The sequence below is a fragment of the Pleurotus ostreatus genome (genome assembly GCF_014466165.1).
Source record: "Pleurotus ostreatus strain PC9 chromosome Unknown scaffold_2, whole genome shotgun sequence".
NCBI classification, from domain to species: domain Eukaryota; kingdom Fungi; phylum Basidiomycota; class Agaricomycetes; order Agaricales; family Pleurotaceae; genus Pleurotus; species Pleurotus ostreatus.
In genome coordinates this window covers 915,899-941,716 of record NW_023503157.1, presented here as the reverse complement: position 1 = coordinate 941,716, position 25,818 = coordinate 915,899, and the positions used below count along the sequence as shown (strand labels likewise).

Genomic DNA, 25,818 nt, shown 5'->3' with positions numbered 1-25,818 from the left:
ACCATGATTTAACTAAGTATTGAAACTTGGGTTGCTTAGGTATTAGATATTTGGGGGAAGATCAAGGTCAAGATAAGTGAGCATTCAGATTTATTCCTGATTCGACAAACAATGGACCATTTTGAGTATCAAGGTTTTCCTGCTCGAGAGCTGAGAAACGTCACTGATTGCGGATTTTGTGGCCGTTGCTGTTCCTCCGATCCATCCAAGTAGTCTAATAAGCGCTTGACCAAACCGCCGAACGGCCTACGACCCACTTCGGTCACTCAGACAGCGCACCATACGATCAAAAAGCCCTATCCGTGAACACAGAGCTGCAGTGCACCCTTTCCAGTAATTCAAGTCACCTAGCGGTACAGCTACGCCATCCCGATCGAAGCTTTTCCTCAAACTACACAAGTGGCAAGACCCACAAGACCCGAATCTTGTTCCCAATTGAACATCGGGAGGCTCATATGCAGGGAACTTTCTTGTTATGGAACTCGCCTTCATTCTGAAAACGGAAGCATTTCAGGCGCGCAAGGTTCACTGCCATTCGCAGACAAGGAAACGTCCGGATTAGGAGAGTTCCTTGTATTCACCGTTCAGTCATCACTGACTTCCTTGTATTTTGGCGAAGGCCTGATGAGAACATCGGGTGTACTCCCTGGGCATCTCGAGCGTATATAACCTCTCCGTCGCAGGGGTATTATGGCAAGGAACCATTTGGTACCGATTTCGCGAGGACAACAGAAGCGCACAGCAAAGCTCCCATACACTCAATTGTTCTCTCGCGCGCAACAATACGACTCTGTGTCACCTGCTTCAACAATACACCACTCGACATCACGCTTTTGATCGAGAACGCCTCGTCTTATTATCAACAGCTCCGCTGCGCCGTATACATCTACAGCCAGTCGACCGCCCATACAACCCAACCCCATTCCCCATTCCCCCACATCAGTCGACGATATACCACCTTCTAACGACCTCTAAACGAACCCACATTCACTCTTTTTAATTATCGGTTTCCTTCGCTTTTAACGCACATACCCCGCCGCAAACACATCACATATAATCATGTCTTCGTACAACTACGCCGCCCCCACCGCCGCACCCGCGTACGGCATCTTCCCTGCTGGTCAGACGTCGCCGAACGCATTTGCAGCCTTCCACCAATCACCTCGCGACATGCACAACATGTACGCATCTTTTGGGGCAGCGTCAACACAGAGTGGGCAGTCCCAAGGACAGAGTGGGGTCAACTCGTTGAAGAAGCTCGTTTCTCGCAAATGATGCATGACGATAATCGGAATACACCTCATATGCCCTTATGCACCACCATGCCCATATCATTCATCATCGGAAATCTTTCGTTCTCGCATCGCCGCTGCATGCTGCGCGCCAGGCGCTTCGTTGTATTCGTATTCGCATCACTCATCATCATCATGCATCACTGCACGCATCATACCCCAACATTTGGAATCGGCGGAGGTTTAACGGTGGATTGAATAGTCGCTGCGGAGGAAGGGGTTTTGATTCCGAAGCCATCGTACAGGACACCAAGTGTTGATCACGCCCGCATTCCGTATTCACGCACATCAGTATTATAATAGAGCATCACCTTGTGTATCGTTTATTGTTTTTATATCACTATCATCGTGGGGTTCATGGAAACAATGAGCTGCGTGATTCCGAAGCACTTTACAATAAGAGGCATATAAATTATAATGACCCCTGTCGGCCTTGTGATCGGGCAGCTCGAGCGCTTGTTGGCTGTTGGACAATCCAGGAGTGTCGGGACTGCCCTTGTTGTCAAACCGTCGCGACGAAGAGCACACTCTCCAGCATGGCTCCCAGAACCATCCACAGCAATTTTACCCAGCCCCCGACCCCGGAGACGGCGTACTCCCTATCTCTCCTACAAGAATACACGCATACACTCGACGCTTTGCCACTAGATTTGTCGAGGAACTTCGCAGATCTACGGGAACTCGATGCAGTCCTTTCGTCCTCCATGGCCTCAATAACCCACAAAATCCAAGCTTTGACACTCAAGATCGAAGAAAACTCCTGCTCGAAGGAAGAACGGCACTGGTTGCTCACCCAGATAGCGGACGAAGCGTCGCGGTTGAAGTTGGGCGGGGAAGACAAGATTCGAGTTGCGTGCATCGCTGCTGACAGCCTCAAATCCCATGCCACGCATCTGCGTATGCTATCCGAGCTAATCCCGAACTTTGATGTCAATACCCTCAATCGGCGGACGGTCTACCCCCACGTCGCTACAAAATCGTACATGCCAGCGGCGACCATGGAAGGCGGGAGACGCAAAAGGAACGGTGGAGGATTTGGCTCGTTGCTCTCTGGCACAACAGACAGCCCTGCGAAACGGCGGAGGGTGGGCAGAGAGGACGACGGGGATCCTAGCATGCGATCACCAAGGAAAGAGAAGGTCACAGAGACGGTGTCTGCACGCCCCCGAATTACCAACCGCCGAAGGTACGAATTGCATATCCTTTGAAGAATACCCGCACTCACCCCATTGCAGCAAACCCGAACGAGCCGCTTCGCCCACGGAGTCCATTTTGTCGGTGACCTCCCATCTGCCTACCCTCGCCACGCAAGGCCAGTCCGCCCGAGTTGGCGGTGTCAATGGCTCCGCACGAACCTCAAACGGGACGACAGCTACCAACAAGCGTTCACGGAATAACGCCAACGCCAATCGCAACACCACCCCCCATGACACGAACCCAAACTACGAACACACATCTGGTTCGCATCCCCCTCGCGAATACAATGTTCCTCCAGCTTCATCGTCTCACCCTTCTCTTCCACTACCTTACAACAACTCCTCGAACGGAGCCGGTCGTTACGACCCGGCGAGAGCTGGCAGTGTCAATCCTAGGCTAGACGACTGGCCTCACGTACATGTACCAGCAACGCAATTAGAGGGCCCCGGAATGCCTGTTGCTCGCGGACAATCACACCCGAGGGCACCACATCCCGGTCTGGGCGTAACTGCCGGAATACACTCTGGGCCAGGACCGAATGGTCACGCCCGAACGCCACCTCTAGCCGACCGCCGAAACGGGGACTACGAAGGCACACCTGGGGATATCGGTGACGGGGGAGATGCGGATGGAGGGGATGGAGACGGGGAAGGTGACGATAACAAGAGGTATTGTGTGTGCAATGGGGTCAGCTACGGAGATATGATAGGCTGCGACGATGAGAATTGCGACAAACAATGGGTAAGCGTTTTTATTCTTCCCCAGCACCCTTCTTGCTAACGTTTTTCCCTTTCACAGTTCCATTTGGCATGTGTAGGACTCTCGAAGGCCCCGGAAGGCTCGTGGCATTGCGACGACTGCAAAAACAAACAACGCAACAGTAGGCGTACTAATCGTGGCGGGAAGCGGCGAACGAACACGAACAGATAAGCAGCGCTTTGTATCAATCTTGCGATAATGTATCTTTATTTTTACCTTGGTGCGTGGAATCTATTCCGCATACACCACTCCTTTCTAACTCACTTGTCAGTTTACCATGTAATCCTGTTAAGCTTTGCTGTGCATAGTCTGCGTCTTCGGCCCCAATTCAGACCTTGATCATGGATGTCGGTCCACAATATTTAGGAACGCGCGCTTGGCAGGCTACAATTCACAAACGGCATTTCTATCTAGTACATTCGATCCAGCAGAAGCCTTTACGGCGTACAATTCGTTCCAAGGGAGCATTCTGCGACAACGCAAATACTTAGTGAGGATCACGATATTGTGTTTGGATACTTACGACCGCTTGGCCCTGGCCAACTTCCTGCACAACACGTTGCACGAGTACCCGACGGGCTGCGAGGCACTCTGGTGAGCGTTGATATCAAATTGAAAGCTAGCACACCCACCAGGTCCCGGGATTGATGATGCACCGCGCGCCTATGATCTCACTGGAACTGGGGGGAGTGTAACCGCAGATACCTCCCCACACGACGGAGTTGGTCGACCACGCCGCAACCCCCATGCAGCATCTTGCAAGGGGCCTGGCCGGGTCTGAGCATTGAGCGTTCGCCCCGCTTAAAGCGAAGGAAATTGAGAGGACAATGATGATGTTCGAATAGAACGAAGGCATTTTGGTGCGTATCTGCCGCGTCGATAGGACCCCGTATCTATACCTTTCAAGGTTAACGTAACAGGGACTCACTAAAGCCGTCTGCGCCTCTGCTTTTCCCATTCAAAGCTTCAACGCGCTCATCAGAAAAGGCACATTGAATGTCACCCCCTGTGGGCTGTCATTAAATGTAAAACGGCAGCCACCGTCGACTTACCTTTTGCTTCTAGAAGAAATTCGGAATCTTCGTCCGCCGACGACCGCTTCGTTGGAGTGCCTTCCAAAGGTATTCGAGATTCGTCGTCAACCCCGGCAGACTCATCTTGCCCTCAACGGGGGCATCTTTACCACCCTTGCGAACGCTGCAGCAGCAACTCCCAGCGAGGCCGACCGACTCCAATCGCCAATCCACTCCCGGGTCGCCATTGGTGTTCTCCTTTTAGGCGGTAGAGATTGTCGTGTGTTCGCAGCCAACTCTGAGATAGACTATACCTTTCAGCAAGTTCCACGGATCAACATCAACTTGACGAAAGCCATTCTTGTAAACAAGGCTATGGCAAAGGTTGATTGGGACTTGTCGAAAGAGGGCCCTTCAGCCTAGTATCGCGGACGCCAGGAGTGTTGACCTTAGTCCCGCGTCGTCGTATATGGTACTCGCTGCATCTCTGCGTATGCTTGCAAGTTATTTATCATGCATGCTGTTTGAACGATTTAGGCCAACCACTAGGACAACAGAGGCGAAGATAATTCTGGGGTGCAGTTGCTCTCGCCAGCCCGAAGAGATCTTGTTATCACCGTTGGTGTACGAGCTCATGTGCCCGTAGACATATAGCTTCACTTCATGCAGACGTTCGTAATGGCAAATAATCCTAATGGTTCTCCATTGCTGAGTGATATGTTGAGTGATGAGAGATGCAAAGATGTGACGCTGCTATAGATAAATATATTTGATATGCTAGTGTCATGCCATTTCTTCGGACGGTTTGAATGATCGCTTGACTGTGTGGACAACTTCGGAACCCCGGCGAACGAATACCAACTACGAGAAAGAGGCGGTGAGTCATCGAGGCATTAGGTGTTGGATAGATGAAGGCAGACCAGATATGGATTGGCAGTTGATCCAGTTGTGTCAGCGAGCACCTCATCTTTAGAAACCTCCGTGACATCCGAGTCGTTGTACTTGAACCATGCATCCGGTTGTTCAGGAAGGTGCCTAGAATAGAAGAAGTAGTGGCCCCAGGATGGAGACGAGCCCCGATGTATGAAGACAGAAGTTAGTTCATAGGCGGCCTGTTTTTCATCCTCCCAGATCGTTTCAAGCCGGGCTTTTAAGTGATCAGCTTGACCGCGGAGGGCGTCTACCTCTTTATTCACGGTATCCTGCTCGTCCCGAAGAGTTTGGACGGTAGCGTCGTCTATGCCCGGCAATGCTGCCGCTTTAAGGTCGGACAGGAAATGGGAAGTCTTCTCTAATGAAGTCGCAAACGGTCCACACTGCACAAATCCGATCAATATATGAAGATGGATACAACGCAAAATGTCGCGAACCTTGCCCTGCAAGAGACTTCGTATCCGCTCTCTACACGTGTCGAGTTCGGCCTGTATTTGTTTCGACAGAGCTTTCTTCTGCGGATTGACATTGTCTAAGAAGCGATCCATATAAATCGTCTCGCCGAATTTGACGTAGGCCTGGGATTTGTAAGGTTGAAGTGTCTCCCTATTGAATTGCACTCTCTTCCAACGGAGTTCCATTTAATGCAATATCCATGCGAAGAGTGGGTTCATGAGACACACCTGTAATTGAATCTGTAGTAGGGGTGGCAGCTCGACTAATGAGACTTCCATTCGAGCCTTCTTGCCTTCGAACTCCACGGTATCGTCGAAGTATCCGCTCAGACCGTCGTAAATATCCACGCCGTCGTGTACAACGTTTACAGGCAAATGTGAAAACAAATCCTCCTTCTCATGAACGGATGAACGTGATTCCGCGGCGACGGCCACCCGTTGTCGTATTTTGCCGTAGAATAATCTAAATAATGATGAACTACCAGGTGTCATAAGTTTGGTGGGACGTACCTCTTCACGATGCTAGTCTTGTCTCCCTCCTGGGATCCTCCTAGCGATCCAAACTTGAGCATTGCCGTCTCGATTTGAAACATACAATTGTCCATGCATTCAGCGACATCGTGCTGTTTTCCTGGATACGTGTATCGAGTTGGACTACTATCGCTTGAATAGCAACGAGTACTTACCGAACATCATAACGGAATCAGAAGGTGGTGGGGGCTTTTTGGCGGATACCAGCTTCGGAGGTACATCGTTTAACATGATGGCGTCACCTTCGTTATCAATGGGGGTCTTGGAGGGGGTACCACCCACTTCCGTCGATATCTCATTTTCATTTGTGCCGGCCGGGGACCCAGACGAACGACGGGAAGGCACGGTGACGAAACTATCGTGGTCCTGCCGTGAGGAGGAAGACGACGGAGGAGGGCTGTCCACGTCCATTTCGGTCTTTTCGCGCTCTAGACCTCTATTTCGTTTACCCAGTATTGAATTGGGTGACCGAGACGGAGAAGGTGGAGATATTGGTAAAGGCTCAGATACGAACCGTGATGGCCCGTCCTCCACTAACGTCGCGTCCGTATCATTTGATGATTCGGTGCCGCCCCTGTCTGCCTCATCTTCTTCTTCGTCTCGGGATGTCACCAGTGCTAGCTTAGCCAATTCGACTGTAGGCGTAACCGAAGCAGCTTCAGCAAACTCCATGTCAACGAAGAGATCGGCCAGTTGCTTGATGACTAGTTGATACAATCATAAGTCTTAGTCAATGCGTTGGATTTCAACTCACATTTCTTTGACCGTTGAATCTCCCGGCGTGTTACGAGACGACCGCCAACACGGTGTTTCTTGAGATCGTCATCGGTGAGTTTCTCGTCCTCTAGTGCTTTCGAGTATTGTTGGCCCATCTGCACGACGGAGTCTCGGAGATCTCGTATCGTGTAGAAATACTGCCATATTGAGGTCGGTTCGATGCACGTACTGATATAAACGGAGCACTTACCTGGAGCAGTGAGTTCAGGTAACAAGTATTACCAAGTTGGTTCAACCCTCGAGGGATATCGGGACGCGTGGGCGCTACGATTTCTCCTGCTAAAGGTCCACCGAATCAGAGCTATATACATCAGAAAGTAAGGGGGTCCTTACGGTCAGCGCCGGTGGCCAGGAAGCGCCGCAAGCGTTCGCTATCTCTGATTTCTGAAATGACACTCAGTGCTTCCTTCATCTTCTCCACCTGATGAGGCTGTTCGTCGAGCTGTGAATCATTGAGCCGAGTTCAGTATTGAACTAGGAAAAGAAAGATCATATAGACAAACCCGCAAGGTGTATACGGTGATGAGCATGGTGTCGTCGACACCACTGGGAATTTCAAGGATGTCATACGCCTTACTCGGATCCATCAGCTTGTCTTTCTTCTCCTCCCAAACCCGGTGCAAAGCACGATTCCCTAAATACTCGGCAAGAACCCGCAAGGCCTCCGTCGCGTCACGTTGGAGTTGGCTCCCCCCGGGATCATGCCATGACCGGCGGATACAATCCTTCCAAGCGTTCTCGATAAACTCAGCATCTATCTCATTATCGAACTCCACTTTGAGCGGCCCGTCGTGCCCGAATCCAAGTATCCTCGCGGCCTCTGTAACCTCGTCCTCTGCGAAGCGCTTTCTCGACCGTTCGAGCATGAAAAGGTCTTGGAGATCTTGTGGGCAGAGACGATTCTCTTCCATTATTTTGATCATGTTAGAGAAGTGTGAGAAGTATGACATGGTCCCTTTCGGATCACACCGACACTGAGCGAGATACGCGAAGGCGAGTAATTCTGGTATTATATGAACGTTAGGCAGACTCGAAGGGCCTGGGAAATATGACTTACCGGACGAGTAGGACGACTGCGTCATACCCAACTGCCGCCACGCGGCCTCCAAATGATGCATTACTGGCTGCAGATTTTCGTGAAGATTGCCACGAGGAACTACTCCCTGGTTAGCACAACTGGCCGTGGGCGAAGTCGAACAAACCCACTCTGATCTGGATGCGCGCCGATGGCAGTTTGATACATCTCCCTCGCACTGTCGACAGTTACGGATAAGGCATAACCTTTGTGTTCCTTTAGAGTATTCGCTATTGGTATCGAATCAGTCAGAAAGCGGTACATGTGCCGAATTTCCACGCACCAAATAATCGTCTATGGACAACAGTCCAAGCGCTGATCTCGACCCAGGCTCGAAGCAGTTTGGCACGGTTTTGTCTGCCCTGCGGGGTGACGATATCAGTGGCAGGTGGCCTCAGTGCTGGTTCCTCCCCAGGGAGAAGTTGGTCAATGAACCCAAGCGTCTCAAAGACTTTCTTCCTGTTGAAGGCAGCAAATTGTGAGTGTAACCACAGGAGGAGTGGTTGATTGGCGCTGACACAATAACACTCCAGCCCAGCTTGGATCGAAAGCCAGGGCGGGTAACGCGCAACATACGGTTTTCGCCCTTCCAAAGTCTATTTTCGATGACCCTGTGATCGAATGTTAATCAATCTAAATGTATATAGGAAGACAGATAGAGGTCGTACATGACGATCGTATCCCATGCGTTGGCCACAGAGGCCTCAGGGGATTTGCCAGGGGGCGGACTGTTCTTCTTCTCCTTGATGAATTCTTCCCAAAATTTCCGCGGGATGACCCCAGGGATGACGCTAGATGCCACACAATACAAGGAGCACTGGCAACACATATATAGATCCAGTAACTCTCCATCATCCTCGAGAGTAACTTCCGCTTCCTCGTCCATTTCCGCGTCCATGTCGACTGGTTCCGTGACCGAAACTGCGCGGCGCCTGTTTTTGAGTTTCTCTTCGACTTGCCACGGCGCGCTGCGAAATGGGGGGGTGAGTTTTAACGAATTCACTGCTCTTGGGTATTTGTGGAAGTGATGGGTCTTATTCGAATTGTACCCTCCGTCGTCTATGCAAGAAACGGTAGCTTTACGCCGATTCTGATCAGGGAGCGGTGGGTGATCGGAGTCGAGAAATGATTGGTCCAGAGGAGGAAGTACCGATGATGATTTCCATTGTAGAATGACCCAGCCATTCTCCTTTGGGCAGTAGTACGCGTTCGGATGCGGTACAGACGTACGTACATCGTCGTCAGTGGGTGGAGGAGGAGGAGGTGTAGAGCTCGAAGATCGGGCTATGGGAGGCGAGCTACTCCTACCTGCAGTGGGCTCTGGGACAGGCTGAACAGGTTGTTCCACTGGCTTCACGTCTGGCGGCTTAACGCTTACAGAATACAGCGTGTGATCGGAATTATGAAGCTCCTCCGCAAGCAGAGGGGGCAGCATCCCTGGGCCAGGGCGCTTGCGTACCGTAGGATCCCACCAATTCAGCTCTTCATCTGGCTCCCTGCCATCGATGTCCACCGTCTTGCCGTACGCTGGAGGCAACCGAATCTCGTCTGCACGGTTATCCGAGGTTGTCGCCCAATCCGTCCCAGTCCAACCGCTCGAATTGGAAGCGTTGTAGGCCCATGGATTGGGGTCATATACTGGCCAAGGAGCGTCCTCCGAGATCAGTGGCGGGGCTTCTTCATCGTCCTTTATCAACTCAGGCTCTCGGAAATCGTGCGCTTCGAGAGGGGTCGATTGTGATGGTGGTATGAATGAGGCCATCGTGTGCGACGAACCAGACTTCTTTGGGCGCAGTGGCAATGGTGGTGGCTGCGTTTCTGCGCCATAGAAGTTGATGGCAGGGATGGTAGATGTCGAGTTCCCAAGGATTGGCGTGTTTGGTCTCTGAGGGGGGGAGCTCGCTGTCGTGGGCACCCCTGGAAGAGGTCTCGGGCGGGGCTTCGCTGCCTGGTCTTTGTTCAAATCCATTCGCGTTATGGTATGAGGAGACGCGATGTAGTGATTATGTAACTTAGCAATTACAAGGACGTGCATTGGCGCCTGTCAATAAGCGCTCGAGCAAAGGTAAGTCGTAAGTCAAGGATCATCAATACTACATGAGGACCTAAGCATATCTGTATAGGTAATAGTTTCTGATACTGTATGAAGAACGGGCTTGGTTAAAGGGAGGATGGACGGACAATATCAAGAATCGAGCATAGGTATATGGCCAGGACCTGGGGGGCATTCGCCCTTCAGAGTTCGGAGGAACCTGACTAGGACGATATAAGATAGTTTCATGTCGTTCGATGAGATGATGGCGAGACTGCGTGAAATCTCGTCAGTGGGAATGAGAAGGTAGGCCCGGGGACAAGTATGCATCAATGATGAATCGATACTACAGATCTGCGGCTCTGAGTCTGACAGTTCAAAGGAAATCGATTAAAGGAATGGTGGGGGGATTTGCGTTGAAGGCCAGTAGCAAGAGATGGCTTAACACCCTATCGTACAAGGGCAGCAGGAGGGAGACTCGAAAACGAGCATATATACGAGAGTTGATACTCTTTAACGGCGAGTCGATTTGTTATTTTAAAAGCTTTGAAGTCATTGAAGTTTAGCAAGGGACGATTAAAAGAATGGCAGATTGAGAGTAGGATAGGCGTTCAATATTCAGGGGTAGGGATGAGGAGGAGTTGGCTTCAAAGCGTGTACGAGGGGACGAACGATCGAAGCATCGGAGGACCGCTTGAGGTGGATAGATAAGGAGTCGGAGTAGATTGTGGAAACTTTGCAGCTACGGTTGCGGTCTCTCAAGTAATATCGATGAACCGAGAAGGAAGAAAGCGCGACGTTGCAATGAACGGATGGGATGGAGATGAGGACGTTCGCTGAGTTGAATCAACCCTAGGTATTACGCCTACATCAGGCTCATTGCCTCGAATTGACGATATTTCGGGGACTGTAAGGTAGTGGCAACGCAACTGGCGCGGCCACTGGGTGTACATCGGGTTCGTCGGCTTGCTCAAAGAGTCTTGTAAAATATTCAACTGAATAGTTTCTGAACAATCGTCTTGGATCCTCTACCCAACTCTCCACTTCTCTAAAGATGACCCTGGGGTCTTTCCCCATCTCCTTCATCCTTGAGTAACTAAGCAGATAGTCCTTGTTCTGCTCTTCAAGGTAAGCGTACGCGCCCTCCTTCACGTAGAGCGATTTTGAGAGTTTTGCGCCGGACCAGTCGGTCAGCAGCGGAGCGTAGCAGATTACTGGGAGAGGCAGTTGGCTGCATTGCGGAAAGACAGCCTTCATCAGACAGTTGATCTGGCGGTAAAACAACTGTTCTTGATATATTCCAGCGTAATCACCCCCGGTGACGCGGAGATGATAGCGCTCCTCTCCATCAACGTCTCCCTGAGTTTCAATCGTATCGAGCATGTTGGCGACTCCGCGAACCAAGTTTCGGAGCGGAGTATTAAGCTCGAACTTCTCGATGTGGGCTGGGACGAGAGAGGAAGTATGTGGACCATGGTGAAGGCAGTTGAAGGTGACTGTCGGAATGCCATCGCCGTAGTGATATTGGTTCAATTTGCCGTGCTTCTCTGCGATACCGCAGCCCTCGACGGGGCAAGCGGCTCGGAGCGCAATCCTGTTGGATTCAGGGCCAAGCTCCCTTCCAATTCTGACGTGATCGGCGAGGATTACATCCAGGACCTTGGGGATGTGCTTAGATTTGAGAAGGTCGGCCTGGCGAGTGCACGTGTATTGCACTTCATTGTTGGTAAACGTAGACAGCCGCTCAAGGAGCTCGCTGTAGTCTGGGAGAAACTCGGCCATGGCATTAGTATTTCGATGCGATCGTTGGTATGCGATCCCGTCTTTCTCGATTGTCTTCTTCGAGTCGGGAGCCGTGTCGACAAGGTCCAAACTGACGGATACGGTCAGGGGTGGCAGCTTTCCGGTGTCGCCGCCCATGTCACAGTATCTGCGCTGGATTTTGCGGGCAATGATAAAGCCCAATGCGAAGGTGATCATAGTCCCTGCGTGGGGACTATTGTTGGGCTGCGCGCCAATGTGGACGATGAGCTTTCGGGGTCGGGGTCGATTAAAGGGCCGCTGATCCGTGGCGTCTTCCGTCTTCGGATATAGGTTAAGATAAGTTAACAGCGCTTTGGCGTAGTCTGTCTTGAAAATATAAGATCCTGCGCCTAGGGGGTGGTGTGAGACACCGTCGTGGATTGTGGTATATCGTGCATCTCCTGGAGTAAGCTCTTTCCCGACACTGACATGGGCCATGAACCACGATGTCACAAATATGGGTCGCAGACACACCTTGAGACGGCTATGGACTCGTTATTTAGTAGCCGTCCGATGCTGGGCGGCCTAGGTTGTGGGGTGGCCAGAAGGGCCACTTTGTTAGTAAACGTCAAATAGACGTCGAGCGCAGAAGAACCGCACCCTTGAATCAAACTGAGGAGATCGCTGGGGGTTGTAGAGAAGCTGAAGATGTTGCCCATGCTCGGCTGGGCTGAAACGGGAAAAAAATGTAAGACAACATAGCACGGGCATATTTATGCTGTCGACCCTGAATACGAGTCGCACGCCTATGCGGCTCACTTCGTGAATCGAAACAACTTCACTCATCAACAAGCTACCACAAGACATGCCGCCTGAACGCACAGAAAAGCTTGTACAGAGAACTTTGGATGGAAAGGTCGCGTCTTCGTCGTCTTCCAAAGCCCCCTCGAAGCCTTCCAAGTCAAAATCCAAGTCGAAGGGCCCGCCACGCGTTTATACAGACGCGATATTGACGATTCAACCCAAATTCGCCGACCTTATCTTAAAAAAGGAGAAGAACCACGAGTTCAGAAAATACCACCTACGCGAAGGGGTGGTGCGGCTCTGGTTGTACGAGACAGCTCCAACTTCAGCTTTGACGTGAGTCTTCTCTGTGTAGACTTTGCTGTAGTCCATCGCGACGCGTCGTACTACATCGCCAAGCTGATCTGATTGGTTGGAATAGGTATATCATCGAAACTGGGCCTCCGAAAGAGCCTGGTGAGGTTCAGGACTCTACGGGGATCGGCAACGACGATTTCGACGCTGGCAAGAAGGAATCCAAATTTGGATACCCAGTGCTTGGACTGCTCCGTCTGCCTAAGGCTTTGACTGTCAATGACATGGAGAAGTTTGGATTGGCGACGCCGCAAGGATACTATTATGCCACTCAGAGCTTGGTGGATGGACAACCTTTGGACTCAATGGAACGCGTGTTTTAGATCTTACGCGTCAATCAACATGTACTCTACTTCTACGATACTAGAACTCAGATATATCTCCACCACAAGGGGCGTATGAGGAATAAGCCTTCGCCACAGCATGAAGCAGTCTGAATCGGACAAAAAATAGTCATAATGGTGTAAACTACATAAAGAAAGCAGTAGAATATGTGATGAGATGGAGATGCCCTCAACGGCGCTTAGAACCTCGTCCGTCGTCAAGACCTGGAGAAACCCTCCTTTTCCTAGTTCAAGAATGTCAGATGAAGCACCGCTGCTCTAAGTGTATACGTACCTAGAGCTTCTGTCCTCAGGCTCTCCACTAGGCGTCCTGTACCCACCTTCCTTCGCGGTACCGCCATAGTCAAGTCCGTCGACGGCTGGGGCGTTCCCATCGCGATCCTTGTACTTGTTTTGATTACGGGGGCCAGTGGGCACGCCGGGAGGCAGAGGACTTGCAGGTCGCACTGGAGCTGGGGGTCCTGTAGAATATTGTTAGGCAGCCAGTTCCAGTCGAGATAAGTGGAAAAGACGCACCTTCACCACTGTATATTCCCCTACCACGACCCCGCGGTACGTACCCCCGCCCTCTGGGTTGCTGTCCACGAGCCCTGTACGGGAACCCACCGCCCCGCCCGCCTTGTGGTATGATGGGCTGTTGCACGGGCTGAACATTAGGCTGAGCCTCCATATTCTGGTACATCTGGCTCTGATCCTGTAAACACATAATATAATGCGATACTGAGTACTCGATCAAAGCCACGAAGCCACAAGACTATTGATGGGATGGACCATACGAACCTGCATACCGCCGAAGTCTCCGCCCATCATCATTTGTCCGGGGCCGCCACCTGCAAATCCTTCGTTGCCCATCATCTGCCCGGCCATGGGCCCACCGACGTTGCCGTTTTGCTCGGCACCGTTGGCCTGAGCTTGACCTTGCGCGCCGTCTGACATCATGCCGCCCATCTGGTTTGCATCCATCATAGGCCCGCCAGGCTGCATCTGCATACCCATGTCTCCGTTCATACCCATGCCACCCATACCACCCATCATTGACATGTCCATCATAGGGTTCATGCCTCCCATCATGGCGTTGGGACCACCGTTGTTCATGAGCGTAGTTGCCCCAGTCATGACCATTTGACGAAGTTCTGGAGGAAGAGCGGTCAACTGGTCTTCTGGCATTGCCGCGAAATTCTATGGGAAGAAGTGGATTAAGGGAAGAAGAAAATCTACGTCGTGTGTACGCACTAGGACGTTTTGCTTCAGGATGCTACCTAGTTCTCCCAGATCTCGTCTGCGGTAACAGTATGCTTCCCAGGAGATTTCGTCGAAGCCATAATTGAACCAATCACTGATATCAGAGCCCGGTCTCCTCCATGGTTTATCTGCCAATGCAGCAAGGTCAACATCGAGTATAGAACGACCGTCCATTACGCCAGGCATGTCGGGGTTGATCGCCGGATGCGAAGGAGGTGCCGTGGCAGGAGGAAGCGTCGATGGGTCAGGTCCATCGTCAACAACCGACCCATTGGGCTGGGATTGTAGCTCCTGGGGTATGGGGGCCGAGGGCGTCGATGTAGAAGGTGGGGGAATCGCGGACTGGGAAGAGGGGGCGGGGGAAGATTGGGGTTGTGCTTCCTTCGCAGGGACGCCTCTGGCGAGGGGCTTGTACTCGGTGGTTAGAGAAGGAGCAGGAGGTTTGTTGGTTGTTGATGCACTATTTGTACGGGCTGCCGGTGGTCGGTTCTGCTGCCTAGAATTACCTTCAGTACACCTAACTCCGGTGGGTTCGTTTGCACTCACCGAAAGTCCAAAGAACGAGACTGGGTCTCCATGATGATTTCAACATCCTGCAAGGGTTTGGTCAAGATATGTGAGTTATCAGCGCGGAACATACGTCGTCGCTCTCTTCATCTGCGCCCGCCGACTCCTCTTCAACCCCGTCGCCCTCCTCCGCGTTCCCTTCCCCATACAAATCATCGTCCTTCCGCGCCTCTTCTTCGAGTTTGGCAACGATACCGTTTGAAGGTATACCATTGTTGCTTATTGGTACTCTGTCGATTTACGCGTAGTAAACGAACAATGCTCAACAACTGCATAGCGCGAGCAGGCGCAAGCCACGGTCAAGAATTTGGGAAACTCACGGTTGAGGGGCTGAATGTCACACACACAACATGTTTTGGTGGGTAAATTCATGATAATTGTGGTGCGATATAGAGAGTACAAGTCATGAACTGTCGACGAAGCTGGTTCCGGCGCTCTTACCAGTGGGTGTCTTGGGCTTTTGCTCTGGCGCGGTCGAAGGACCGTAAAGATCGTCGTCGTCGTCCCTATAGAGTTCAAGTACTGAGTTCTACAGCCATGTGGACAATTCGAGGCCAAACGAACATCATGAAGCTTCCTTGTGTAAAATCCAAAAGGCCGAGTGTGTCGAAGTCAAAGTGTGACTAGCAGGGTGTGATTCTGTAGCTGGGTTTGGTCACGCCACCAGCCTGTCACACTTCAGCTCAGCAATCTGGCGGGATCATTGAAGGACGTCGACTACTACCAGCTCCTCGATGTACCTCGTCATGCGAGCGAGGTCGAGATCAAAGCAGCTTACCACCGCGTTCTCTTGCGCCTGCACCCCGACAAGAATCGAACTGGAGAACGCTTCGATATCGCCCTGATCAAGGAAGCCTACGAGGTTCTCTCCGCCGCTCACCGACGTGAAGCGTACGATGCAGCGATTCTGAAAGAGAAACTGAGCAAACTTTCTTCCACCGCACCGCGCCCTGCGCAAGTGATATCCCTTGAAGACTTTAACGAAACTCCGAATGGCGAGACAGACGAGGTCGCATCATGGTGGTATGGGTGTCGGTGTGGTGGGAACTATGTAATACCCACTCAAGCAATGGAGCGCGGAGAACACCTCATAGGATGCAGCAGCTGCTCAGAGGTTATATGGGCTGGTTACGAGATTGCGGAGGAAGAAGACGGCGCATAGATGTGACCTTGAATCCTCCCTATGCCAAGGTTTGTGATATTTCCGAAGCATATACTCACCCTGCTGACTTTGAACGACAATCATAGAGTGTAGTATCGGTCGTCGATATTTCCATCCGATCATCCTGTCTCGAACCCATCTCGCTTGAAAGCGAAGCGTCGTAACCGCCTGACCATCTTCAGCCCAGCGACAAGTTAAAGTCGTTTGAGTCATGGGTGAAAGGTCCTCTTAATGGGAATAGGTCCATCTAATTTCAGTGTACTATCGACGTATCTATTTCTGCGTGTTCCCCTTACCAATCCCCAACGGAGCATCATCCTATCACCGGTTATCTGGAACCGTCAGTATTCCCCATGTCTGTGAGATTCGCCCTCGCCTTTAAAGGCCCTCATGCCATTGATAATTCTCATTAACGATAGGTCCTATTCTTTTCGTTCTCTGCTCCTCATTGCTCTAGCCTACTGCGATGTCAATTCCCACCAACGTCGATGCGATCACTATATCAAAGGTGAGGAAGGCTGATAGTACTTCCTTATATTGTGCTGATATGATTCGACATAGACGGGAGGTATTGAAGTAATCGAGAAGACGACAGTCAAACTCGACGACGATCCCAGCCATATAATAGTCAAAGTGAGAGATGAGCCTATTTACGAGATCTTTTTTCCATTACTGAAACGAAGCAATTAGGTTGAGGTAAGCCTGTCCACCGGTAATCTATTTGATTTGGCTTAAGAGAACCCTTAGTACTGTGGTGTCAACTTCATCGATATATACCATAGGTTCGTCGCCAGTAGGCTGCGACAGATATGTTCAGACGTGTAATTCAATGCGTAGGCAAGGTGTATTCCCGTTGAAAGAATTCCCTGCCGTACTAGGCAAGGAGGCCGCCGGCACCATTGTCCGTTTGCCTTTAGCCTCAGATGTACTGGAGAACGAGGATTATCAGAAACGGGGATACAAAGTTGGGGATATAGTCGCAGTGGTATGTTCGACGGTTTCGCTGCAGCGAGACAGACACTTCCATTACCGAGTCACCAGGATTTTGTTCCAGCGGGCGCATTCGCGACATACGTGTCACTACCTTTCAAGACCGTCTACCGTGTAGGCTCTTCTGTCACCTCCCTGACTGCAGCCGCCTCGCTCGTTCAAGGACTCACCGCTGTGACATTCTTCGAAGAGGCTTACCAGGTTAAGAAGGGCGACACTATACTGATCCACACCGTCGCTGGTGGCCTGGGTCTACTGTTTACTCAGCTAGCCAAGCATCGAGGTGCGACGGTGATTGGGACGACATCGACGTCAGAGAAGGCAACCCTGGCGAAATCGTACGGCGCAGACTACGTCATATTGTACAAGAGCGAAGATACGGTAACAAGGGTGCTTGAGATTACCAACGGAGAAGGTGTCAACGCAATCTTTGACGGCGTCGGGAAGGACACGTAGGTGTTTCGTTGTACCATAGCGCCTTAGCTTTGACTCATCGCCATTGTGTTCAGGTTTGACAATAACTTCAAGATGATACGGAGGAAGGGAACTATCGTTGTAGTTGGAAATGCTTCGGGGTTGCCCGCTCCATTTCCAGTACTGAAACTTGTAGAGAGGAACATCACCATTCTGCGACCAACGTGAGTATGCATCTTGAATCCAGGTGTCAAATGGATATTAATGCATTGTTTTCATTGCAGAATGAATAACTACCTCTTCACACCATCGGAGACATTGAATTACGGCAATGTGTTGTTTTCATTGATTGCTCAGGGAGTCATCAAGCTCAATGTAGTTAAAGAATTGCCATTCACTGCTGATGGTGTGAAGCAAGCTCAGAAGGATCTGGCAGGTGGAATAACCACTGGGAAACTGGTAATTAAAGTAGAGTAGTTGTACTATTGTGACTTTCATAAAGATAAATAATGCAGCACAATATGGGATTGGATGATCTTTACATGTATATTAATCAATAGGTATGGCATTGGCCTTATCCTTGGACCATTTCTTATACAATGCCTTGCCTAATTCCTGTCCCAGTACTTTTGAAACAGGCCAAGGAACAGCATTGCCTATCTGCCTATGCATCTATGGCTCTAAGTTCAACATCTGAGCAAGGAAAAATAGTAAAACATACTGTGACCAAATTATTGTCAATGGCTTCAAATACAAAATGGTCTGGAAAGCCTTGAGACCTTGCAAGCTCTCTGATTGTGACAATCCGTTTGCACTGATAGAAGAGGATTACTTCAAGTTAGCACTAATGTTTTGATGGGTAACAATGTGGGTACTTACATAGGGATTTAATATCTTGCTTTGCTTTGCAGTTGGATTAACATTAGTGACAGTGGTATTAAACCAGCCATCTGGATCCAATCTGCCATAGAAGCCTAAACCACACTTAGCAATGGCAAAATACAAATAAAAAGCAATTACCAGGTCGATAGCCTCCCTTAGCTACAGCTGACACTGCATTATTCATTTGCCATTCCATAGAATCTCCAGTCAAACCTGGAAAAATGATAAAGGTCACATCTTTGACTCTAAAGCAAGATTGCAAAATACTTCGGTAATCTGCCCTTGCTTGCAATGGCACATTGACAACCCTAATAAAAAACTATCAAGATCCAATATAATCTGTTTAAGTATAGCACATACCTTGCTACAGTAGCAGGAACCAAGACCTTTGTATATTGCTGAAGATCAGTTGACTCAACCAATCGGCACTGAACTTGAAAGATAGTTTTTGGAGGATGAAAGTAATTTGCCCTTCCAGCTTTCCCACACCATGGCTTGTCCTTTGAGCAAGATAAAACATCAATGCCCTGTTGTCTTCCTTGTTTGCCAGCCACAAAGGGATGCTTCCTATTTGATTCCAGCATGAGTCAGTATATTTCCAATGAAGATGATCTTGAATGTACCAGTCAAACCGAGGCAAATCAGAAATAGCATCATCAACAGTGACAAACTGATGTGCCTGAGACCCTCTAGTTTGTCTAACTGGAGACAAGATGGAGCCAGTTGGCAAGTTGACTGAAAGTGTCTCATTAAGAGGAAAATGATGTGATGGCTGAGGGAAGTCAGGAAGTGGATGCCCAAACCTAGAAGCAACAAGAAAAAAGCGAACTCGTTGTTGAGGTGTACCATAATGGGCTGCTTGAAGTAAAGCAAACCGGTATTGATATCTTTAACACAAAAAATCAGAATCTAGTGGTCTTCTCATTGAAAAATCTGCTTACCCAAAATCAGCCAAAGCTCTGGTCAAGAACTTGAGGCCTCCCATTGTAATTCCTCCAGATGTCTTGTGCTTTCCATCTTGGGTGGCACCAAGACTGTATTGGAGAAATCCCCTGACATTCTCAAAGTAGCAATATCTTGGCTGCAAAAAGTCAACATATGACAGTGCAGTCAAGATTAAATTGCTCTTTGAATCATTGGCCTTTTTGAACCTGTTAAGACCAGAATGAGACTGGCTATGAATGGTTTAGCAAATAGTCTACCTTATTAAAGAACGACATACCAAGGAAACCCGATTATCATCAAATCAATATCTCCTTGCTTTGGTGGTGTGGGAACAGGGGATCTTCCATCAAAAAGCTGAATTGGAGCTTCGGCCTGGTGCCCGTATCCATGTTTGATGAAATGGCGTAGTATTAGGTTCGCACAGTTGTTGTACATCTTGATATTCTTGTGGTTACGCCTAGCTAGATGTCTTAGAAATGCAACAGCATAAGAAAAAATTTACTTACATGAAAGTTTTTGCCGCACTTGGAGATATCTCAATAGCATGTGTTACTCGGATAAACTTCGCCCCTTGAGCCATCCCTAGGCTGAACGCACCACAGCCACTGAAAAGGTCCAATGTCCGTAAAGGCATTTGAAGCTGGACATCACAAAAATCGGAGTACAAGTGGCGGCCACTTCTTGCGTCTCCAAGTCGTACAAGAGAAGATGTGCAAGTCCGGCACATTGCATGCTCTTGAACGCTGTAGTCCCGGCCGTCAAGCCAGGAGTGGGCTTGGCGTGATGAAAAGTGGCGAGAAGCGTAGAAATGGTGGGGAGAGCTATCTAGAAGCTGAAGCCACTCCACTTCACCTCGGGCTTTGTCTGGTATGACAAAACAAGGTTGAGTGAGGTTTGTGAGCAGGATATCCTCCTCCTCATCCGTCATGAAAAGTTGTTTCTATTATCAAGTTGAGCATCAGGCTGTAGAGGCAGAGCAGGCATAGTACTTACCTCATCCTTGATGTAGCCCTCCGGAAGATCTCGTTTGATATCAGACATCCGGCCAAGCCAGCGAACGCGGACATACAATTGAGCATCCAACCGAGAAGTCGAAGATTCTCTTCGTGAAGTCTTGTCCGGAAATCCGACTATTTGCCCAATGTCACAGAGTCCTGACGGTGAGTCGGAGGCGACCTCAACGAAATCATGCTTATGGTAAGTGTGGCCAAGGTAAGCAGCACCTGGCGGATTAGATGTGCGCTGTACAACATTCTCCAACTCATTTCTCCAAGCACAGATGGCCACAGGACAGTTACCGGGCGGAGAATGAGTGGCAACAATAGCCTCAGCTGAATGGTCAATTGCGACGACATCAGCATGAGAATGGTCGTAAATCGAGCTTAAAACGCATTAGATGGATATGGATGAAAAAGAAAAGTTACACATACTTGTAGAAATAATGCTCAGGGAGCATGTCTCCTGTGCACTGAGCATGAACGGTGACTTTCTCGATTAGGTCTTGAATATGTACATCGTCACAGATGTTGTTGAGGAATAGTTGCTGGGGGTTTCCGAACTCTTGCATGATGGTGAACGAACTATGCTCGAACCATCGGACATGAGCCATGCTCTTTTCAATGTTAAGGAATATGATTTGCGCGAAGCTAACAACGAGACAAATCTGAGAAGGATCAGAAGGGCTATACGAGTAAGGATGTACCGAAAGTAACTAGGAATCGTAGCGCCTGGCCGTATATCTTCGACACTAGGTAGCTCTTGTATCCTTGGGTGATCGCTTTTTCTGGGGAGCACAAGTACGATATCCCCAACCTATATAGAACAGGGTTAGTCCCTGATATAGTCTGATACTGAAAGTGCTCACAGTGAATGTTTCATTGTCCAAGTCGATCGCTTTCAGCCAGATATCATTCCTACCGGCTAGGCGATAGCTCGGTTTGATCTCCTTCTTCCGCCATCGATCCTTCGTTCGGTGAGCCTTCTCTACCAAGGCCTTGACCTTCGCGAATTCTTTTTTCTTGTTTGAGTCCTCCTTCTCCTTGGAAGGGGGAGGGAGCGGGGCACCGACTACGACAAGCCGCTCGCCGAAATGTCCACCTGCTAACTGGGCAACCAGAGGAGTGACATGCGTCGATATTTGGTTTTCGGGTTGCAGGACGAAGAAGTCGAGGTTGCGGAAGAGTGCCTTCGCATGGAGAGATGCTGGGGGATGACCATCCCAGCGCTTGGGTCGCTTGGGAAGCTGGGCAGGATGCTGGCCACGTAGCAAATATGTGACGAGACGGGACCGCTGCTTGAGCGCGGCAACCTCTGCGGATTCTACCACGGCTGAGCTGAGCCCGTCTACCTACAAAAGCACGATTCGTTACTGCACGTCCAGCCTCAATCGAGCATAGATGACTTACTGACGAGAGGATGTCGTCCTCGGATATATTTCTCCCCAGGATCGTGGTCGTCGATGAGATATTCGTCATGAAAGTAGGGAAGTCCATGTTTGGATTCTGCTTTGCCATCGAAATGACGAGCTGGGTAGCTCTGCGCGGGGTATAGAAGTGGCGAAAAAAAGGCTCGTATTCGGGAGAAGGGTCTCGTAGAATGTACCACGCGTGATCCGTCTCTAGCCAAACCGGGCTTAAAGATGGCTGCATCAGCCGTGATCCTATTGATGCGTAGGACTCGGAGAACGTACTCATTTTGGCTTGTTGTGTCCATAGAGTAGCTAATCAGTCTATGCAACTTTACGAACGGCTGATTTTCGTCCTCTTCTTCGTCCTCTTCGTCTTCGTCTCCCTCAGCCATGAATGCGGATGCATACCCAACCACAACAAATCCGTTTGCGTTAGGGTCGTCATCCGCGAGGGCCTGAAGCGATACCATCTCAAAACGGTGCTTGGGATCGAACATCGTGAAAGCGTTGAGTATGCGAACCGGCTTGTCGGTTGTATCGGGATTAGAGGGCTCTTCTCCTCGAATTTCTAGATCGGGGTCGTCTTCGTTGATCTCCTGTCTATTGGGACTGGGAGAGTAGAACGCCGATTCTTTGGGAAAGTCGCGTCGTTACTGAGTGCTGATGACTATCGCAAGAGCACTCACTTGGAAGGTCTACGTGCACTCGCTTAGGGCGCTACATCGCAAAAAAAGGTGATGATCCGTAAGTCCTTCGTTCGATTCGATGCAAGGAGAACACTCACCGAGGTCGAAGCATCAGAAGGTGCAGGGCGCTTCAAGGTGATCTCTGGGGCCGCAGGGGGCCCCTCAGGGAGTGGTTCACCGAAGCTAATTTCGAACGCTGAAGGACGATTTCGGCGACTCATGATGGTAATTTACGAATTGGCAGCGGTGGTACTTGAACATGATTAGTGACATTTAATCCGTAGTAGGTGTGCCGTACATACGCGGCGTTGTTGTTTATACGGTTAGATATTCAAATGCGACGAGATTTCCACTGAACGGACGCGAGGCGAGCTTGTATAGCTTGAACTTGCCGTGAACGTTGAAACGCAACCAGTTCACTCAGATCTCACATCGAGTTGAGTCACGCATGTCACACAGCAAGGTCACGCAGCCTGCGTGTAAACCGCAGATATAAGTACACCAATGCTATTGATGGCCTTAGTCCTCAAGGTTCTTCAACGCTAGTTAGGTTGAGATTGATATTGATGCCCAATCGTGTCTGGTGGACATTCAGTACATATGAGAGACTAATAACTACAGGGCAGTAATGAAACACTGGCGGACAAGCCAATTCTTCTGGCAGATAAAGATTGCTAACACAAGATTGATCTGGAGCGGGACTCGGGGAAAATGGGGAGTAGGGGGATAGTGAATGAATATGACGGGTTACAGGTATCACCTGAAGCGAGGGTCAAACGATGGGGGAAGTTGAAGCTGCTGTGCGCGTCAACGATGAGACTGAGGATGAGAGAGCGTGTGCTAGAAAGTGTAAAATAATCTACCCGTTCCGCTGACAATTAAAGGGGGATAGTTGTCCGAAAACGAGGAGTGAGATATTTGAATTTATATCAGAGTAAAACGAGTGAATCGTGTCTGAAGAGTCAAGAGGACGAAGAACGCGTCTCCTAATATGTGCGTTTACTCGGATTTCGGTTCCGCTGGTGACGCGGCTTCTGGGACCGCCTCCTCTTCCGGGCCTGCCAGTGCACCTTCGGGGACACCTCCAGCAGTGGTCGTCAAGTCATTAGGTTTTTGCTCACCGACTTGATGGAAATCTACAACAAACAACATGGGTGAGTAAATGCGTTCATGAATTCGCCGGCATCCTCACCTAGGATTTCACTGTACATCATGACCTTCCATGTGTCGACGGGTAAATCTGCGTCGTTGAAACTCCAGTCGAACTTCAATTCCGCAATGGGCTCGTCTGTGGGGTCGTGGTATGGCGCAACGTATGTATGGCCTAACGACTCGGTAGCATCAATCCGTTTCCTAGGATCGAAGACAAGCATCTTCTCCAGTAGATCGAGAGCTGCATGAACAATCGCAGCAATTAGATCGGAGGCATAACAAACGGAATCATATGACACAAGCATAACCCCAGTCTCCAACCCCGACAAGAGTAGCACCGAGAAGGAATCAAAACTAAAATCAAATCTCACCATCTGGATCTGTCGTCCGGAGTTTCTGGCTGAACGGCACCCGCTCTCGCTTTGGCAGACTTTGCACGAAGCGAAGCGTCTTGGATCGAGAAACGTGGTAAAAATCAGTCCGCTGTGATGGGATGGCGTAAGACATACGAGGCCGTCAATCACTCACGTTTTCACTGCAGATGGTTTTGATGACATCATCGGGAGGCGTTCCCAATAATTCGGTTATGATAGAAAATTGGTTGACGTCTGAATAGCGGTCAGCGTCAATGCAGTGGGGAATGGCGATGGAGGGGGACTTACGATCTTTGCCAGGGAAGAGAGGCTTTCCTTCCAACATCTCTGCGAATATGCAGCCTGTACTCCAGATGTCAACAGCGACGTCGTATTTTTGCCATGTCAACATGATTTCGGGGGCACGGTAGTAACGCGTTGATACGTATCCCGTCATTTGGGGGTCTTGGATTCGAGCAAGTCCAAAGTCGCATATCTACGAAGGGGGATAATGATTAATGGTTATCCCGTGGCAAAACTATACTCGCCATACCCTAAGATCGCAATTCTCGTTCACGAGGATATTGCTCGGTTTCTGGAAGATGTATTAGACATTTGCACGGAATGGAATCGCTAAGGACGTACTAGATCGCGATGGACTACACCAGCTGAATGTACGTATTTCAATCCTCGCTATGGGAGAGTCAGTCTCCGAACATCAGAGCGACGGCGGATTACGCACCAAGATTTGGTACAAGAAGTATTGAATAAACTGCTTCTCTAATGGCCGCGAACTCAATAAGCGATGCAAGTCAGTCCCTAATAGCTCGGTGACGAAGTAACTGAGGACGCCGTCCGTGAGCTTAACCGACATCTCAGGAGTACCATAACTCACAGATCCTCCAGCGGCGAGATGAATACGTCGTTCAGGCTGATGATCTATTCAACCCGTTAATCTGAGTGGCCTCTGGCTCTGGAAATGAGTCTACGAACGTTTTCGTGTTGGATGTGTTTCAGCAGCTTGAGCTCACGATACGTCCGCTTGGCCAGCACAGGGGTACTGAACGGCTTCATAATCTTCTTGATAGCGACTGAGGTTCCTTTGAGTTGGTCTTTGGCGGAACTGGGAGCGAACGAGTAAATCCAAAGTCCCCGCCGAAGATCCTTCTAGAGCTCCACATACCACACCAAGCCAAAGGCACCTATTCCCGACGGACGTGAGACATCAGCATCGTTCCAGATCGTCTCGGCTGGTGCACTCACCCATTCCCACCGGTTGAAGATCAACATAGCGAGTCGTTACCTAGCGCATCGATAGGCGCAAGTCAGATACAGCCGACTGCCGCAAGGGACACTGTGCTCTACCTCGAACGATGTGCCGAAGATGCTGAGCTTGACAAACGACATTACTGGTCTTGGGGGTCGTCAGGAATGAGATGGAGAGGAAAACGGGCCGTTCCAAAAAATGGAAGTCAAAGTGGGATGGTGGTAGATGATAAAGGAAAGCAAGATCAGAAGTTCAGGCCTTCGTGACCAACTCAGCCATCCCGCCCTCCATCCGGTACCGCTCTCGCTCGCACCACCACCACGACGCCTACGCTGCCGCACAATTATTTGCAATTTCTCAATGAATTTCCGATGCATTTATCTCGATTTCTCCTAAAATGATTTGTCGAATTACCAAGAGCACGCCCTGACTATGATGCAAT

General features: G+C 50.0%; 9 protein-coding genes across 9 annotated transcripts; 4 read left to right on the top strand and 5 right to left on the bottom strand.

The window, feature by feature from the left end:
* Window positions 1-1,059: 1,059 nt before the first annotated feature.
* Window positions 1,060-1,275, top strand: PC9H_003100 (uncharacterized protein; the record flags this gene model as incomplete). Its single annotated transcript, XM_036772697.1, has 1 exon — window positions 1,060-1,275. The coding sequence occupies one exon, from the start codon at window positions 1,060-1,062 to the stop codon at window positions 1,273-1,275; it is 216 nt and encodes a 71-aa protein (XP_036634170.1).
* Window positions 1,276-5,044: 3,769 nt separating this feature from the next.
* Window positions 5,045-10,001, bottom strand: UBP2 (ubiquitin-specific protease ubp2; the record flags this gene model as incomplete). The annotated part of the gene is made up of 15 exons (XM_036772696.1): window positions 5,045-5,122; window positions 5,182-5,577; window positions 5,632-5,817; window positions 5,878-6,112; window positions 6,160-6,280; window positions 6,336-6,884; window positions 6,935-7,094; window positions 7,148-7,236; window positions 7,291-7,399; window positions 7,461-7,960; window positions 8,015-8,113; window positions 8,164-8,262; window positions 8,316-8,491; window positions 8,551-8,643; window positions 8,701-10,001. 15 exons carry the CDS (start codon window positions 9,999-10,001, stop codon window positions 5,045-5,047), a joined length of 4,191 nt encoding a protein of 1,396 aa, XP_036634169.1.
* Window positions 10,002-10,940: 939 nt separating this feature from the next.
* On the bottom strand, window positions 10,941-12,526 carry PC9H_003098 (uncharacterized protein; the record flags this gene model as incomplete). The annotated part of the gene is made up of 2 exons (XM_036772695.1): window positions 10,941-12,291; window positions 12,342-12,526. 2 exons carry the CDS (start codon window positions 12,524-12,526, stop codon window positions 10,941-10,943), a joined length of 1,536 nt encoding a protein of 511 aa, XP_036634168.1.
* Window positions 12,527-12,672: 146 nt separating this feature from the next.
* Window positions 12,673-13,288, top strand: PC9H_003097 (uncharacterized protein; the record flags this gene model as incomplete). The annotated part of the gene is made up of 2 exons (XM_036772694.1): window positions 12,673-12,947; window positions 13,033-13,288. The coding sequence occupies 2 exons, from the start codon at window positions 12,673-12,675 to the stop codon at window positions 13,286-13,288; spliced, it is 531 nt and encodes a 176-aa protein (XP_036634167.1).
* A 190-nt stretch (window positions 13,289-13,478) lies between these two features.
* FIP1 (cleavage polyadenylation factor subunit fip1) lies at window positions 13,479-15,525 on the bottom strand (the record flags this gene model as incomplete). Its single annotated transcript, XM_036772693.1, has 9 exons — window positions 13,479-13,533; window positions 13,584-13,770; window positions 13,826-14,003; window positions 14,090-14,488; window positions 14,543-15,047; window positions 15,098-15,144; window positions 15,192-15,348; window positions 15,439-15,448; window positions 15,519-15,525. 9 exons carry the CDS (start codon window positions 15,523-15,525, stop codon window positions 13,479-13,481), a joined length of 1,545 nt encoding a protein of 514 aa, XP_036634166.1.
* Window positions 15,526-15,655: 130 nt separating this feature from the next.
* On the top strand, window positions 15,656-16,280 carry PC9H_003095 (uncharacterized protein; the record flags this gene model as incomplete). The annotated part of the gene is made up of 2 exons (XM_036772692.1): window positions 15,656-15,735; window positions 15,806-16,280. The coding sequence occupies 2 exons, from the start codon at window positions 15,656-15,658 to the stop codon at window positions 16,278-16,280; spliced, it is 555 nt and encodes a 184-aa protein (XP_036634165.1).
* Window positions 16,281-16,746: 466 nt separating this feature from the next.
* PC9H_003094 (uncharacterized protein) lies at window positions 16,747-18,161 on the top strand (the record flags this gene model as incomplete). The annotated part of the gene is made up of 8 exons (XM_036772691.1): window positions 16,747-16,788; window positions 16,842-16,913; window positions 16,971-16,976; window positions 17,028-17,062; window positions 17,118-17,265; window positions 17,322-17,722; window positions 17,780-17,908; window positions 17,969-18,161. 8 exons carry the CDS (start codon window positions 16,747-16,749, stop codon window positions 18,159-18,161), a joined length of 1,026 nt encoding a protein of 341 aa, XP_036634164.1.
* A 72-nt stretch (window positions 18,162-18,233) lies between these two features.
* On the bottom strand, window positions 18,234-22,825 carry PC9H_003093 (uncharacterized protein; the record flags this gene model as incomplete). Its single annotated transcript, XM_036772690.1, has 18 exons — window positions 18,234-18,356; window positions 18,406-18,498; window positions 18,564-18,658; window positions 18,705-18,779; window positions 18,834-18,874; window positions 18,927-19,133; window positions 19,190-19,453; window positions 19,508-19,741; window positions 19,789-19,968; window positions 20,018-20,451; window positions 20,505-20,892; window positions 20,942-21,157; window positions 21,214-21,323; window positions 21,376-21,858; window positions 21,917-22,142; window positions 22,201-22,549; window positions 22,605-22,635; window positions 22,703-22,825. The coding sequence occupies 18 exons, from the start codon at window positions 22,823-22,825 to the stop codon at window positions 18,234-18,236; spliced, it is 3,672 nt and encodes a 1,223-aa protein (XP_036634163.1).
* A 778-nt stretch (window positions 22,826-23,603) lies between these two features.
* HOG1 (MAPK protein hog1) lies at window positions 23,604-25,516 on the bottom strand (the record flags this gene model as incomplete). The annotated part of the gene is made up of 13 exons (XM_036772689.1): window positions 23,604-23,740; window positions 23,797-23,997; window positions 24,128-24,206; window positions 24,285-24,364; window positions 24,419-24,605; window positions 24,663-24,704; window positions 24,755-24,802; window positions 24,852-24,951; window positions 25,005-25,048; window positions 25,103-25,232; window positions 25,293-25,311; window positions 25,373-25,412; window positions 25,475-25,516. 13 exons carry the CDS (start codon window positions 25,514-25,516, stop codon window positions 23,604-23,606), a joined length of 1,149 nt encoding a protein of 382 aa, XP_036634162.1.
* Window positions 25,517-25,818: the final 302 nt, after the last annotated feature.